The 16,502-nt window shown below is 43.4% G+C and overlaps 1 protein-coding gene across 6 annotated transcripts in view; it reads right to left on the reverse strand.

Annotated features, from left to right (window-relative positions):
• The window catches only part of VSTM4 (V-set and transmembrane domain containing 4), a 51,668-nt gene that overhangs the window by 20,164 nt on the left and 15,002 nt on the right, over positions 1 to 16,502 (reverse strand). For 4 of the 6 annotated variants that reach the window (XM_066620139.1, XM_066620140.1, XM_066620137.1 and 1 more), the window contains 5 exons: positions 15,752 to 15,859; positions 11,095 to 11,123; positions 7,194 to 7,210; positions 5,630 to 5,733; positions 3,595 to 3,656 (listed from right to left, as the gene is read on the reverse strand). In XM_066620139.1, the coding sequence (XP_066476236.1) occupies positions 3,595 to 3,656; positions 5,630 to 5,733; positions 7,194 to 7,210; positions 11,095 to 11,123; positions 15,752 to 15,859 (320 nt within the window). Of the gene's footprint in view, positions 1 to 3,594; positions 3,657 to 5,629; positions 5,734 to 7,193; positions 7,211 to 11,094; positions 11,129 to 15,751; positions 15,860 to 16,502 lie in introns of all 6 variants that reach the window. The other 2 variants (XM_066620138.1, XM_066620136.1) reach the window with 1 other exon arrangement.

The following is a 16,502-nucleotide window of genomic DNA, read 5'->3' on the forward strand; positions in this document are numbered from 1 at the left end:
ACAGCAGCTCTTTTGTTAAGCCATTTCTGCCCAACGTTGCATATACGCAAGAGGGATCAAATGTGTACCCCGTGGGCTGAACAGAAATGGGTTAAGCAAACACTGTATTTGCTTAAAGCACGGTGTTTTGTACCTGGGTTAAGGAAATAGTTGTTTTGGGGAGGAAGGAGAAAGAACCTTCTTCAGCAAGTGCAGCCACCCTCCCTCCAATCTGGCTAAGTTACAGTTCTTGTATGTCTCAAACAAAGAGTAGCCCCACTGGCCAGAAGGCAGCTTGGATTTCATGGCTGAGAAATGGTTTTTCCTCTGCCCCAAGTGATTCTGTTTCTGTTAAAACTGGGATGGAACATTACTTAAGAGATATGAGCCTGGAGAAAAGCTCATAAACCAGCCATGTAGCTGCTAAGAGACTCTTATAAAGGCTATCCTGTTTACAAAGTGCTACAGCTAAAGTGCTGTTCAAGCATTTGAACGATAGTGACTCTGAGTTTGCATTACAGCAAGAGAACCATTGTGCTCAAAGCGGTCTTATAGAATGGAGGAAGGAGGCCAAGATGCAGGGTGAAATGCCTGTTTGCCCCACCCCACCCCAACCCCATTCCATGCGATGCACTCTCCAGGACAAAAATGGGACAAGGATGCAATTTTACACAACACAAAGACTTTTTAAACTGCCCCACAGATTATAACCCTTGGCTGCAGTGTAGGGAGGTCATGGGTCAGACAAGAGGTGACTGCTTTGAACTTCTGCAGTTCCTCCAATGAAAAGAGGATTGCAAAGTGGCCCCCCCAGAACACTCTCACTGGCTGCTGGCATTTCTTTCACTTCTTTGACTGCTGAGTTTTTAATTGCCCAGGTGAGGGTATCTGCCCTCTGGCTGTAGTTAGACTAAATGGACTCTTCTGGGTTTTTGAAGGGTGCTGAGATTCCACGTCTTCTCAAACACCAGCTTCCCTGCACATTCTCATCCATGCATAGGAACTGCTTTTTACGAATGCCTGAGGCAAATCTTGGGTTCTTTCCATCCCCACTAAAACAACATCCTGCTTTGCGCTGCCAAGCTGCAACTTCTCCACATGGAAAGCTGCGATGTCCAGATGTGGTAGCCTGAGAACATAAACACCCTCTGTCACGTGCATGGCCAGCTACAGCTGGAACTGCAACTGGCGTGAGTTCTGTGAGAGAGCTGGATGCCTGGCCAAAGGCCCTCCAGATGCTGGATGAGAGGAGAGAGAAAGAAAACAGCAGCACAAGGGGAGGCCAAGAGGAGTGCAGCCACATCAGCACTTGCCTCAACCCACATGCTTTCCCCAGGGGAGCCACACCTGAATAAGCCAAAGAGTGCCTGGGAAAGGATTGCAAGCCCTCAGAACTCACCCTAATGAGGGTCACATGGGAGAGAATGACAAAGATCCATGATCAGCTATCTGGTCTCTTGCTAGCAAACAGACACCTTTTTAAGTAGTGCTCCTCTTAGCAGGGGAGAGCAACTGTCCCTATTCACCCAGCATAGCATCTTTTCTAGGCATCTGTCTGTAGGCATCCCTTCTCTTTCTTTTTTTATTTTGGGAGCCTTTTTGGACAGAGAAGTATTCATTTATTCATATTGCTATGCAAAGTGCTTTGTGAACTTTTTGTTTAAAAGAGGTATACAAAAAAGATGATGAAGAAGAAGTGGTGCAGGATGGATGGGAGCAACCATGTTACTTCTTAGCTGGGGGGGTTTCTGGAAATCTGTGTACGTATACTCTTTCTATTGTCTGTGAAAATGCATTGAACCCCTAAGAATTAGGGTTTCAGATCTTTTTACGAAAGCTTCTAACTCTGAAAGAAAAGTAGTTTAAAATGTGCAAACTTTCTTTTTTTAAATTTGTATGTTATTTACAAAAAGCAGTGAAAGTATATGTGACTATTCTAAAAATGCAGACCATCTCTACAACCCTAGAATGACCTATGAATCCCAATTACCAACATACACCTAACTGAGAACTTCAAATTTGAATTCCCCCAAATAAACGAATGTACAAGCAAGACAAACGAATTCATTTTCAAGTATTAGTTTTTGCCTTATTTTCCACAGCTCTATATAGCTCTTTAAGAACCCTAATTTCTAAAAAGCTACAAACCCAAACCCCTTAGTTATAAAAAAAGGAAGAATATGTATTAGGAACAAGCAACTGAAGAAGAAAATGTAATCTACCAAAGACTTCTCAGCAAGGTCTTGCACTGTTTTCTTATTAATTGCAAAGCTGAGCTCACTCAGGTCTCACTGGGCAACTAGTTCATGAGAGCCACAATACTGACTTCACACACTCGCTAATTTAATTCTCTTCTTGCACTGATGGGATTACAAGCCAAACTTAATGCTTGAGTGGGCATAGAGAGAGAGAGAGAGAGAGGTATGCAGGTAGGAAAAAATCAGCCCATTAACTTGTACCTAGAATAGGGGTGTCAAACATAAGGACTGCAGGTGGATGTGGCCCATGGAAGCTCTTTATACAACCCATATGATAGTTGGGCTCTCCCAGCAACACCATCAGCTGCTCTCAGCTGCTGAAGTGTGAAGTGACACATTGGCAAAAGCAGCACTGCTGAAAGGGTGGCACGGGATATATTATGTGGGTCACCTTTACAGCAGCTCTGATAATGTTATAATTGGGCTCTCCCAGTGTTACCCTTTTAGCAGTGCCACTTCTGTCAAGGCACTGGGAGGGAGAGATTGAAGAAGACTTCAGAAGGCAAGGAACAACATAGAGGAAGAGGTAGACTGAGGGGTGAGAAAGGGAGAAGATGTGGATGCGCTGGGAGAGCCCAATTACCGTGCAGGCTGCCCTTTCAGTAGCACTGCTTCTGCTAAAGCATAACTTTGCAGACCACCTCTCAGCTGCTGAGCTGTGAAGTGATACCTTGGCAGAAGCAGCACTGGTGAAAGGTCTCTCATATGATAATTAGGGTTTCCCTTATCTGGAAAATATGATCATATTCCTTTTCTATCATTTGCTGCTAATGAGTTCCTAGGTGAGAAAAAGGTGCTTATTTCTGTTCACCACCTGCTTAGTGATGCCATTTCCTGCTTGAAGACATCACTTCTGGCCCTTAGCAGGCACCATGAATGTTATTTGGCCTGCTGTATGGAATGAGTTTGACACCCTGACCTAGAAGCTAATAGGCAGCCAATATAATTGTCCAAAAACAGGCCGGATGTATTCAAACAGACAGGGCTGTATTCTGAATCAGCTATAGTTTCAAATACTCTTTAAAGACATTCCCATGAGGAGGTTGTAAAAATCCACACCAGTATTTTATAGTGTGATTTTCAACAAGCTGACAGCTAATCACATAGTGGAAAAAAAATCAGTACAGCTCTGCTGGCAGATTGCAACCAAAAGCCAGAAATTGGCTCTGACTCTCAAATCACAAGGACTTCCTCTGAAGCTTTTAGGGCATTGCCATGACTTCTTTCCACTGGAAGTAGAGGGAATCAAACCAACACAGCAGCCATGCATCTTGACACAACCATCAGACTGAAGGCAAAGAAAACAGAAGAAAGCACTAATTGAAGACAAAAGACAAGTCTGTATGGGGTTACTCACCAGAAGAACCTTCCTTTGTGGTTTCAGAAGTTTGGGCTTAGAAAAAGTGTTGGAGATTGGTGCTGTAAACATTAGAACAAAACAGAGGGAAATTAGTTCCCATTTCTATTAGTTAGGTTTCTCCAAGGACATGGAAAGGTGGCTCATAGTCAGCCAAAAGAATGGAGAGGGGAGACTAAATGAACCCCTGATGTGTCTTGTAGTAGATCATGACTGTCCTCAAGAAAGCAGTGCTGTGGCATGCAAGATGTGTCATCCACTATAAGGAGCAGGGTTTTTTCAGCCATAGCCTTGTGTGCAAAGGACTTGTGCCATGTTCACACAAAGACCTGAGAAGTCCTTATAAAAACTAGCATCTGTGGGCGAAAACACAGGCAGTGGCCACTAGACTAGTGGCCACTGTCACTAGACTCACATTGGCACACTGGCCAGCTATATGTAAAACAGTCTATGCACAAATGCCAACTCAGATAAGGAACCACTTGTGCAAACTGGTGCTGCATGTGTGGTTCCCTGACACATGCAGCACATGATTCCCCTACACATACAGAGATCACTTCAGAGAGCATTATGCCTATTCATTGTCCAGAAGAGTAATGGAGAGAGATTGTCTCTCTGTGTGTGGGAAAGTTTGTGTGACCTGCACTGATAGGCCTTTTTTGAATGTAGTTTTCAGGAATACGTAGAGCATTCCTGGGGGCGGGCGGGCAGAGAGCAGGAGGTAGGGCTGGGATCTGGCAGTTACGGCAGATCCCAACCCCCGTTTCTAGTTATGCCAGATCCCAACCCCCGTTTCTTCAAGCTGCTCCGCTCTCCTTGGACTTGTGCCATCTCCAGAGGTGGCACAAGTCCAAGGAGACCCACTGAGGCCAGCAGCCCTTACCCAGGGGTAAGGGGAAAAGTTTCCTCTTGCCTCTGGGTAAGCTGCTTGTGGCCACAATCCTGTGCTGGATACAGCGCAAGCCTCCTGGCTTGCCTGTTCCAGGGCAGGATAGGATTGCGCCCTAAGTAGGATGGTAGGCAGAATTGCCTGCACTATTTAAACTGTGGGGCTTTTGGGGGGGAGCGCATATTCTTGAATATGCACACAAGTCGTGCCTAAGTTGCAGGCCCACTGTACATACATGAAATACATACACAAAGAACTGGTGACCTGCGGGCCCAAATGCTATAAAATGCAAGAGGGACGGTGTGTGATCATTTTTATTGTACACCCTAAAAGGATGAAATGAGGAAAGTGACAACTCACAACAGTAATTGCTGATAACAGTCTTTCTGGCTGTGCTAAGTTAATTAGCACATGTAGTGAGATCAGAAGCAGAGAGTGGTTTCCTATCTCACTACACATGTTAAGTAACTTAGCTTAGCCAAGAAGACTGTATTACCACCAATTACTGCTATAGTCAATTATCACTGTGCTTAACACATACATTTAAGCTACAATACACACAGATTATACCTTCTGCATCTCTTTGCCATTTGGCCCCACCATTTAGAGGTTTGAGTTCATCTATTTAGAATTAAATAAGGATAATGGTCTCATGACTCACACTACATATATGTACATTTGGACTTCTGGAATTCAGACTCTTATGTGTTATGCAGTTTACCATCATTTTTAGTTCATAACTTTAAAAAAAAAAAAGTTAGCCATGCTGATTAAACCACAGTCCAAAAACAAATCCTGTTGTGAACGTATCAACATTCTTTTTTGCACAGTGTTTTAATCAATGTGCACATGTGATTGGGAGCATCACAAATCAGGGGAGGGGGAGAGATGCAAGCTGAAAGTAGTCGCAAACTGCGCATGTAGCAGTTCTGGAATTAATTTTAGCAGTTCTCCATACTAAACCAGAAGGAAGGCAAAGCAGAACATGGGGCAGAGGCAGCCCACAGAACAATAACAGAGTGGAATGAGGGATGACTCCTCTGTTGAAATGTGAATATTCAGGAACACAGCTGATGAAGCTTTCCTCCCAGGCTGCCTTTCTGGCACTATCCAACCACACCCCCATGGCATTTTTCTATCACACACCTTTGGCCGGAACAGCAGGTGGTTGCTCAGTTTTCTTCTTCTTTTTGGTTTTTATAGGCTGCACTGGAGACAAACTTGTCACACTGGTGACTGTCTCCCCTAAACTAGGAAACAAGAAAGAGCCTGATAAGGGGAGAGCAGTTGAAGAAAATCAATGCATAAAATCCAGTTTTTATGTCAAATACCCTTCTCCCAAGTCCTCACATATCAACTGCACATCTTTCAGGGGAAGGTTCTGCCTATTCACTTATATGTGTATCACTGGGTGCACAGGCACCATAGCAGTTTATTGTGGTGACTAACCAAAGATCACACTGTGTACAGGACGTGATGAGATCACAGCTTTTGACATCCCTCTGCCTAAAAGTGTTTGTGGTTGGTCTCCTTTTCTCTGTCATGAATACTTGCAATCAAGGTGGGAAAAAAGCCAACCCCAAAACCAATGCTAATCCGGAGGGAAAAAATTACCACTCAGCCCACAAGAGATGGGGCTGGCTAATCCCACACAGCAAGCAAGGGAGGGCAGGCAAGTGGTGGGCTGCCTGAAAACTGTGTCTGGAAGGGAGGCTTTCTAGCTTACAGAACTGGCTAATGTCTTATTTATTTGGTCTTATTTGCCTTATTTGGTCACTGCTAACAGGCATGTGCCACTGGCCACACACTGCCTACATACAAAACCTGTGCTCAGTCACTCTGCAGCAATCAGGACAGGAGTGCCATTCATCTGAAAACACTGAGCCACTGAGTCTGTGTGAAGGAATGCTGCCCTTCTTGCTGAGCAGATCTCAAAAACCATTTTGAGGAAGGATTTGTAAATTAAAGCTATATTTCTCGTGTTGTAAATGAGCTTCCAGATATCTGGATTCAGTGAAACTCTCCCCAAAGAATGAGAAAATACAAATTTACAATCAAATGACGTGTTCCAGCATCCCTAAAGGGACTGCGTAGAATGAGCCAGTCAGTGGCGCAAACAAAACATGATGCCAGTCATGTTTATGTTTACAAGTCTGCCCCTTTCGTGTAAAAAAGTGAGGGCCCCAATTTTATCATCAAAAGGGGTGTGCAGGGAAGGTGAGATGAACCTTCCCCTCTCTTAAATCTCAACAACCCATCACTTAAACTTTTTATTCCTCCATTCCAGCTCTAATATTGAAAGTAAGTCAGTCTGGGGGGAAAAGTGCCTGAAGTGATGGAGTGAAGAGATGGAGCAAGAGAAGTTTCAGTTTTCCTCATTCACACACCCCTTTTGCTGTTAAAATTAGTCAGAAATAGGGCAGACACATAAAACAAAGATGGCTGATGGCATTACATTTAATTTGGCCCACTGTAATCTTTAGAGTCACAACTCTGTACATGGTTATATCTATCTATGGAGAGAAAGGTTACTTTTGGTTACTGAGCACTCAATAATTTCTTTGAAAATATGTTTCATTAACATCAATGGAGTCTTATACATTTTTAATTACTTGAACTCATGCAAATCAATTAAGGGACTGACAGCAGCACACAGCCCTTGACATGACAACGAGAAAGGAAAATAGATTACAACAGGAAAGAAACTTACCCAGGTAATGTCATCATCTAAACAAGGGGAAATGCAAAAGAGAGAGAAGAGAAACAGAATGCAAAAAAAGGGTTTGACTATGGACATGTTTATGTTAATTCTAAAAGGACTATGTTAATCGAGATTGAAAGCAGCTGATAAACATCTTATTTCGATATTGGCTCATCAATTCTGGCAGTATGAAAAAATTACATTCGCTTGATTTTATTTTTTACTTGGCAATGTTAAACCAAAAACTTTGGATGACATTTATCAGTTTCCACAAATCCACATTTATACAGTGTGGATGCAATTCAGTTCCTTAGATGAACCCAGTTCTCTAAAAAAGCAGAAGGTCCTTGCAGACCTTCTGGTGAGGCCTGAAGACTTTTTTTTATTCAGGAAAGCCTGCTGAGTCGTGGTCTTTTTAATTAATATCTGGCTTTTACAGACTTGTCCTTTTTAGGTTGCTATTGCCCTGCAAATTATGTTTTATGTGTTTTTTAATGTTTAATGTTTTAAAGTTTTATGGATTTTCAGGAAGAGTATGATTAACTGTGCTTTTACTTTTTTGTACCTGCTCTTTTGTAAGCCGCCTTGAAGCCATGGAATCCTTGTGAAAAACCCACCGCCCTATACAATGTATAGGACTGTAGTCCTAATGGGGAGCTGCACCCAATGGCCCAGGAGGTCAAAGGAGCTGCCAGTCAAAAAAGTTTGGGAGCCACTGCAATAAACCCTTGAGGTCAGGACCTCTCACAAACCTTCAGAGCCTGGCTTAGGGCTGGCTGAAGATATTGGGCTGCCTCAGACAGCCCGATAATTCTTCCCCCCCTATTGCCAACCCCCCTCAAAACAAACAAAAACCTTGTGCACCCTTTAGTTTGTTCCTTTCTCTGCAGGCCCTTAAAACACAGCAAAAGTATGAAACACACTGGGAGTCCTCTCAGCATGTTCTGCGCTTCATACTGTGCTGAAAGGGCCCATGCAGAGGAAGGAATGAGGTAAGGGAGCCAGCTCCTCAGCAGTGGGCTGGAGGAAGGCGGTGGGGGGGTCCGTTCACTGCTACCTCCAATCTGCTGCTTGAGGTGAATGTCATTCTTCACATCATGGCCCTGGTCTCTTGGGCCATAGGCCACCCCACTGTATACAAACTCAAGAATACTCAATTTTGAGCTTCCATCAAAGAAAATAAGTTGAAGGAACACTAAGAACAGCGGAAAAGAAAAAGACTGGAACAAAAATATAGGAAGCATAAACAAGAACGTAATAATCAAAAGCAGAGGAGAAAAAAAGCCAAAGGAAGCTTTGTTCAATTGAACCAATACCAAATCTCTTTTAGTACACCAGAGGCACTATTTATAGTAAATTGTTCTTAGCCACAGCTCCAACCAATCCGGAAACAGTTTTTTTTTCTAGGCCTAATTACAATTGCTGAATAATTTTTTTTTTTTAAATACTTTAAGTAGATCAGCCTGGGAGCTTTTGTGATGAAGGTATGCATGTCTGTTCAGAACTATGGTAAGTCCCATAGTGTTCCATATGGCTTACTCCCAGGAAAGTGTGTGTAGGATTTTAGCTGTGGTGTACTGGCTTCTTACAGTGCAGCCAGAGAGCTCAGAACTCCATGTTTTGGTCCAGAGAGATTCTTACAGGCTTATCTAACTCCCAAGTTAGTGCCTTTTCAAAAATGGACTTCTAACCTTTCAGGGAGTCAGGCTTAGATTCTGAAAGACTGGTAATTATGGAACACAGTTCTGCTCACAGAGAAGAGTCCAAATTTCTGATCCAGAAAATATAATACTGATCATAAACTTCAAAGTCTTACTGCTATTCTATTCAGTGGAACTGCTTATCTATGTTGTGCTTTTGAGCGGGTTAAGCTTGAACAGTTAACTCCCATTCTAATGCAGTTAACACCTCAGAGCAGTTAGCAGGGGGAGTAGTAAGGAACATGCTGGTGATGCTACAACAGCAAACAGGAAAGAGTAAATCCTCCTCCAACTCTGAAAACAGGCCCAACCAAACTAGCACCCTGTCCGGGAGAGCAGCCCGTCTCAGATCTTGGAGATAGCAGCTGTCAAAATAAACTGTAAACCATGCAAAATAAAAAAAATAAAAATAAGGCACGTCCTGAAGTTTCTCTCTCTCTAACACAGAATGAAAATTGCCTTTGGAAGAAGACTAAGAAAGGTTTTTGCTATCAGCTGGGTTGGGTTGGAGGTGGGGAGAATCTTCCCTAAGAGAGCTGCCTCCTCTTTATTCTTGAATTCAGACTGGAAGTAGGTTTGGTCATTGGTGGATCCCTTGCTGTCCCTGACACATACACCCCTAGCTGCCTGGAAAAGGAGTTTCCAGGTGCATTTTCTATCTGAGTCTTTTTCCGCACTTCTCCTCTGTACTGGGAAAGGGGAAATAGGCAGTGTGGTCTGGCCTTCCTAGACCTACTGGTGTGATGGGGTGGGAATTGCCAGCTGGGGTTTCTGGGTATGATGAGCTGTTAACCCTGAAAGCTCCCTTGAACTTTTGCTAATGCTGTATCATGCAGAAACATCTAAGAGAGGAGGAGGATTCATCTGAAGAAGACCATAAAGCTTAAGGCTATGCTATTCTCTCTTGGCATAGTTTGGGCAATGCATCCTTGACCACTAGGTAGCAGTGTTCAAAATGGGTAACCATCAGCATGGGATGGTTTCATTTCAGCAGTAGCTGAAATTCCTAGAGGGGGGAAGCACTAAGTTTTGCAGAGCATTTCAACACATCCTGTAAGCTGCTTCTCCCCTTCGGAACCATTTTGGGTGGAGAAAACAACACAGAGGCATCTCCTCCATATTGCTCTCATCACCCGGAGCGGCTTCGACAGCAAGGGGCAGCTTACAGGGTTACTGTATTCCAAATTAGGCCAGACCCAACTACACCCATCTTTGGTGATTAGTGCCTTTTTAAAAAGTGGTGAAAAAAGAACAGCCACACTTGGCTCCCTGTGGAGAAGGAAGGGTGATTGGGTTGAGGGCTGACCAGTACAGGCAATGGAAGACAGGCTAATTAATCCTCTGCGCTGGGACTCACTGGTATGCCACCAGAGTAAGGAATAGAGAGATCTGTTGAAACAGCTCCTATGCCACCTCCTTGCAATGGGAAATTTTTGTACCCAAAACCTGGTGCCCAAACTGGTTGTGGACTTATGCTGGGAGAAGGCGTCACTAAAAAACAAAAAGGTGCTTGAAGCTTGTCCCTGCCTTCAAGGAAGGAGATCGACTTCTTTGCAGGAGGAGCCTTCTAGGAAGGCTATCTCTCAAGACAAATCTTTAGGAGAGGATTCTGAGGCAAGCTGGGGAGGGGCTGGAGCTACTGGGCTTGTGATGTCTTTTCTTCAGTCATTAATCCACTGTGGAATGACAGAGAATACTGGGGGAGTTTGTTTACCATGATGGATTGGGCCTCCAGGTCTAAGACTCTGGGGGTGCAATCCCAACCCCTTCTGCCAGTGCTTTCCAGCAGTGACTTAAGGGCAATGCAGCTATGAGGTAAGGGAACAAACATTCCCTTACTTTGAGGAGGCCTCTGTGAGTGCAGGATGCAGCACATGTCCCATTGGCACCGCTATGCCAGTGCAGAAAGCACTGACATAAGGGGTTAGGATTGAGCCCTGGATTGATCAAGAAGTGATCAATTAATCATAAGGCAGAGCCAAGAAATGGGAAACTCCTCCCTGGTGCAGGATGTAAGTTGAGTTCTAAGTCTGAGAAGGATTTTTAAATCTTTACTACCTGTCTTCCTGCCAGTAACTAAGAATGTGCTCTCCAAAAGCTCCTGTTGTATGTCACTTTGTTAAGAAAGGAAAGCGATTCCTATGGCCTTTTAAGAGAAAGGTTAAGCAAAATTAAATGCCATGGAGCAGAAGAGAAACTCAGTTTCTTACCTGTTCTGGGAACACTTCACCAAGTAATGCTTTACTGTGGGAAACCGCAGAAAGGGGAGGACACAACCCAGAAAAAAATGAAGGGGAAAAAATCAAAAACTGTATAATATCCTTTACATTTACTAATTCTAGGTGAGTAATTGCCATTTATTCTTGCAAGAGACGCTTGTATGTTAAAAATACAAGCAAGCATCAGCAAGGTGGCAACGTTGAGGCAAAACAAGAATGCAGCTATCCAATGGAGTCCTCAGTCAACCAGTGTCCAGCTGAGTGATGATGGCTGCTCTGGAACAATACTTGTCTCCCTTGTGGACTTCCTCAGCAAAATGTAAGGCTTGACAGTTTTAATTTAAACAAAAAGTGTTTTTAAAAGAAAAGTAGTGCTGAGCACACACCCCTTAGGAAATGGTTGACCATTATGAGTGTTTTTAGAGAACTCTTGAAAAACAGCTTGATTTTCTACTGAGAGGTCTCTCTTGACTCATAACATCAGCTGTGCTTTGTTAAACTAGTCTAAAATCTCATATATTTCTAAGTTAAAGTCCAAAACATGAATTTCTGCACACACAGAGATAAAACTAAGATGCACACTCGCTCTCTCTCACACCCACCTACCCTCATGGGGTTTTTAAGGCTTAGGGGACCAGCGAGTTAGCCAGTGATGCTTTTCAGTCTTCAAAAAATGAAGCCATGCAGCACCAGCACTCATTTAACCAAGCCCTGGAGACAGGGCCTAGGAGAGGGGGGTAAAGGGGGTAATTTGTACCCAGGCCCCGGGTCAGAAAGTGGTCCCAGGAGTCAAAGGAGGGGGCCCAGAAGGCTCCTGGGATCTGATTTTTCCTATCTCATCTGAACTTGCTGCCTGCACATGACGCTGGGGGCACCACCATGGGCATGCAGTGGCAATTGCTGCTACAAGCCATACATACTGGGCTCAGGAATGCATCCATGACCCTCCTTAACACTGTGTTACATCTGGGAGGAAACCAACCTGCTACAGTAGCTCTTTGGCTTTTGAATTTGCTTACCATGAAGGAGTGTACAGGACAGCCATTTTCAAGCTCTGTGCCATGGCACACTGGTGTGCCGCGAGTGGTCCACAGGTGTGCCACAGGAATTTGGAGGAAGGTCATTTATTAATAAGGCCAATGGGAGATGTGAGTCCCCACTCACAGCATGGTGTGTCTTGTCAACTGTCAAAACCTGGTGGTGTGCCTTGACCATTTTAATGCCTTGTCAGTGTGCCATGAGATGGAAAAGATTGAAAATCACTGGTATAGGAGCTCAGGGACTCAGCTGCGGGGCTACAACTGCTGCAGAAGTTTATTTTGGTACACACAGGATACTGTCCATTCTAGTGTAAGTCTAACTACAATGATGCTAATTTTCTGAATGTTTTTCTATACTTCAAAGTTTTCAGAGGGACCAAGGAGTGTGTTTGGCTTTCTGTATTTCTGTACCTAGCTGCCGATGTCACATGGGTGGGTAGACCTGGGCTCCAACGACTTTTCCTTTGTCAAAACCCTGCCCTTCACCCTGTTTTGCCCCTGCCCCCATTTTGCTCACCTGTCACCATCCTCCCCCACTGTGTTTCACCCCCTCCCCCTTTGCAAAGTGGCCCAAAAGAAAGTTTGTACCCCCTGATAAAATCTCTCTAAGAGGCCCAGCCTGGGGAGTTTCCTAACCTAAGCAGCCAGGAGCAGAAGCAAAAACTTCTATTAGAGGCTCTTGTAGCTATCCTGTTAGTCTATAGTTTCATGATCTCTTCAGCTTATAGTGAGACATTAAAGGCACAAAAAGGCTACCCAGTAATTTGCTCTAAACATAGAGGCAGCTGGAAGTCTTCACATTCACATCAAGGCAGGGACTGTAACCCAATCCACCTTGCTGCACCCAAGAACTCATTAGGAGGCCAGAGGCAATTGCACTGTCTCAGTGTCACTGCCCCTGTTTCAATATGGGAACAATGCTGGCCTATCATAATGCTCTGGTGTAAGGATTACTGTACTAATGTTCATGAAGCAGGCTGAACATTTAAAATGTGTGATACATGTGCCAAGTATTATCATTAAGCTTCAAGGTTCTTGTGAGATTAAAATAACAAGTTGCCTCTCCTGAATATTTGGGTAACAAAGAAACAAATATTCTTGAATATTTGAAGAATATTCAATATTATGAATTAGAGGCAAAAACCTGTCTCAAAATCACTTAACAAGTGAGAAACGATACATTTCTGAGCTTTATTAGCAATTTCAGGTCATCAAAGAATACTACCAGGAAGGCAGAAAGCTCAGCCCAAACGATTTTCTCACAAGGATTAATTTTATTGTACTTGCTTAGATTCGCTCAGAGCCTAACTAACTACACCTAACTATATCCATCACATGAAAAGGAGCCAATATAAACCAGGTTCTGATTGTTCAGAATTCAGAGAACTCTTCAGAGACAAGCTGGAGGAAGCCATACAGCTTCTGGTCCCCAGTTGTCTTTCTGCATTTAGACCTGTTTAAGCATTATGTACATGGATGGCATTTTAGGAAAGCACTGAGCCTTGTACAAAAGTGTCAGGAAGAAATTCAACAGGTGTTAATGCAGCAAATGACTGGGAAAGCTGCTGTTCCTATAGAATTTCTGTGCTGACATTTTGTATAATAGGTGATATTTTGGGGAAGGACTGTAACTTGGATAAATCTGTAAAGAAGAGATTCATCAGGTGTATCTCTAGCAAGTGGTTGGAGAACCTTCAGCTGTTGAATTTCTACCTGGGTACATTCTCCTCTGCCAAGTTGAAAAGTCAAGGCATAATGAAGGTATATGGAGCCTAATTTGTAAAGGAAATATAATGTATGAAATTGTGCAAAGTCTTTACTGCTTACATATGGAAGTTAAGAGAAGCACCTTAACTTACAATTTCCATGCTTTTTGGAGCTCAGGTGAAAAATTGCAAGTATCTTAACTCTAATCTTAAATAAAAGAATTTTGATTCTAATTTCCTTAGTTTTTTCTTAAAAAGAACATCAATAATTATGTGAGTGCTTGGTGTGCATGCATGTTAAAATTTTACCTCAGTTTTACAACATTTTAAGACTGTAAATCTGTGCACACTTTCCTGGGAGTAAGCCCCTTAGAATGTAGTGGGAATTTTCTGAGGAAACATCAGATTGCGCTGTAAATCATCTAAGCCACTTCACTAACAGTGCAAGTTTACTCAGAAATAAGTTCTACTGTGTTTAATAGAGCTCACTCTCAGCTTGTTGTTAACATCTTGTTAAAGCACAGGATTGTGTCTTGCAGCTTAATCTAGTTTACCAAGGGATTGTTTGTAATATTTAAACAACTGACAAAAGGGGACCATTACCATGAACCCTCTAAAAAATGGAGAGTAACCCTATAGAGCAGTGGTTTTGACTGGGGCGTCACGACGCCCCAGTCTGAGGGCCCTGGCCTCTTTCCCCTTAAGGGGCGGGGGCAGGGAGGAGGCAGGGATGCGATCCCCAGGATCGCGCTGCTCAGGAAGGCTGCAGGGACTGGGTTGCACTCACCAGTCCCTGCAGCAGCCCGTCAGGGGTGTGGGGAGCCTTGAGTGAGCATCTGCAGGGCTCCCCAGGTCATCAGAAGTGAAAGTGGAGAGATCGCACTCCACTTCCGCAAAACCGGAAGTGGAGCGCAATCGTTCCACTTTCACTTCTGATGACCTGGGGAGCCCTGCAGACGACCACGCAAGGCTCCCTACACCCCTGACGGGCTGCTGCAGGGACTGGTGAGTGCAACCCAGTCCCTGCAGCCCTCCTAAGTGGCGCGATCCTGGGGATTCCATTGCTGCCTCCCCCCGCAAGGACTTACAGCGGTGCAAACTCTCCTAGAGAGTTTGAAAACCACTGCTGTAGAGAATTTCACAGGATGCCAACAGCTGTTACCCAACTTAGTTCACTGGTACCCTCATATTCAGGGGCCAAATATATCTCTCTCTACACAATAGGGCACAACAATGCTGCTACATATTGTGTGCTGTTTACCACAGTTTTGCAAATGGGTGCTCTGGGTAAGTTTAAAAGTGAAAAATGACACTGGGGCTCAGCTAGGGTGATTAGGTAGAGTACACCTTAACTGGCTCAATCCTAAAGGGGCCTTGCTTATCTAATATGTAGTACAGCTGGCCACCCTTATCAGGAATTCTGAAATCCAAAGTATTCTGAAAAAAACTTTTTCTAGTGCTGTCATGATGCCACAAATGCAAAATTCCACACCTGACCTTATATGCCAGGTTACACAAAATGCACCAAATTATTAAAAACATCATATAAAATTACCTTCAGACTATGTGTATAAGGTGTATATGAAACATAAATAAATGTGTTTGGACTTAGGGGCCAACTCCCGAAGATATCTCATTAGGTGCTGTATATATGCAAATATTTCAAAATAAGAAAAAAATCTGATAACTAAAATGCTTCTTTGGATTAGGGATGCCCAACCTATAGTTACTCTGTTCAAAGCAAGCCAAACTGGTATTTTTATGTTAACTCTGCAGTTGTTGCATTTCAGTAAACCCAACACACTATCCCCTTCAGCACAGCTGCCCATCATACTTTCTCATGGGTTAGGTTTGGCTGTACAAAAGCAACATGCATCTGTTTAATATGTCTTCATCACTCACCACGGGATCGTTTCTTGTTGACCAGAGTCTGGCAGAGAATGACAAGAGTGAACAGCAAAACACTGACTATGCCTATGGAGCACACGAACACAGCATAGACATACAGGTCTGGAAGGGAAGCGGAGCAAAATCAGCCTCTACTTCAAGGTAGCCCCCAAAAGAACAATATCTTTAGAACAAAGGGTAGCATGCACTGTGTCTTGACCCCAAACTTGAGCAAGAGATATTCAAGGGTAAGAAGAACGTTAGGGACAACCATATTTGGTTGGACCAAAGGTTTGCTCCACCAAGGAACCAGGTACAGATTCTGGAGAAAAAGGTTAACTGGATTACAGTATATATTAATATTTGAATCAGGAGATGAAGTTATGCTTTGCATGCAAAATCTTGCACATTTTCCATATTTATCATTTGGATATACCGTAGATTTCCACATTCAGAGCTTACAGCAGTAAAACTTAGAGTCAAGACATCTATTTTGCTTGGCAGGTATTCAGAGTCTTTTTACTTGGATGCTGAAATAAGAATTTCAAAGAAGCAAAAGGACTGCAACAGTCGATGACCTCAAGCAAAAGGGGAAATGAATTCAAAGACACTAAACTTCTATAAAAGGTTTATTGTATCACTCCAACATGTTTGAAGTCATACAGTCTGAACCTCAGGGAATGTTCCATCACATTTCAAGAGGAAATTGCTCTCTTCAATTAATCCTTTCTTCAGCAATACTTTATCTGTTTGTTTCCTTTGATAA

The sequence above is a fragment of the Tiliqua scincoides genome, chromosome 3 (assembly GCF_035046505.1).
Source record: "Tiliqua scincoides isolate rTilSci1 chromosome 3, rTilSci1.hap2, whole genome shotgun sequence".
NCBI classification, from domain to species: domain Eukaryota; kingdom Metazoa; phylum Chordata; class Lepidosauria; order Squamata; family Scincidae; genus Tiliqua; species Tiliqua scincoides.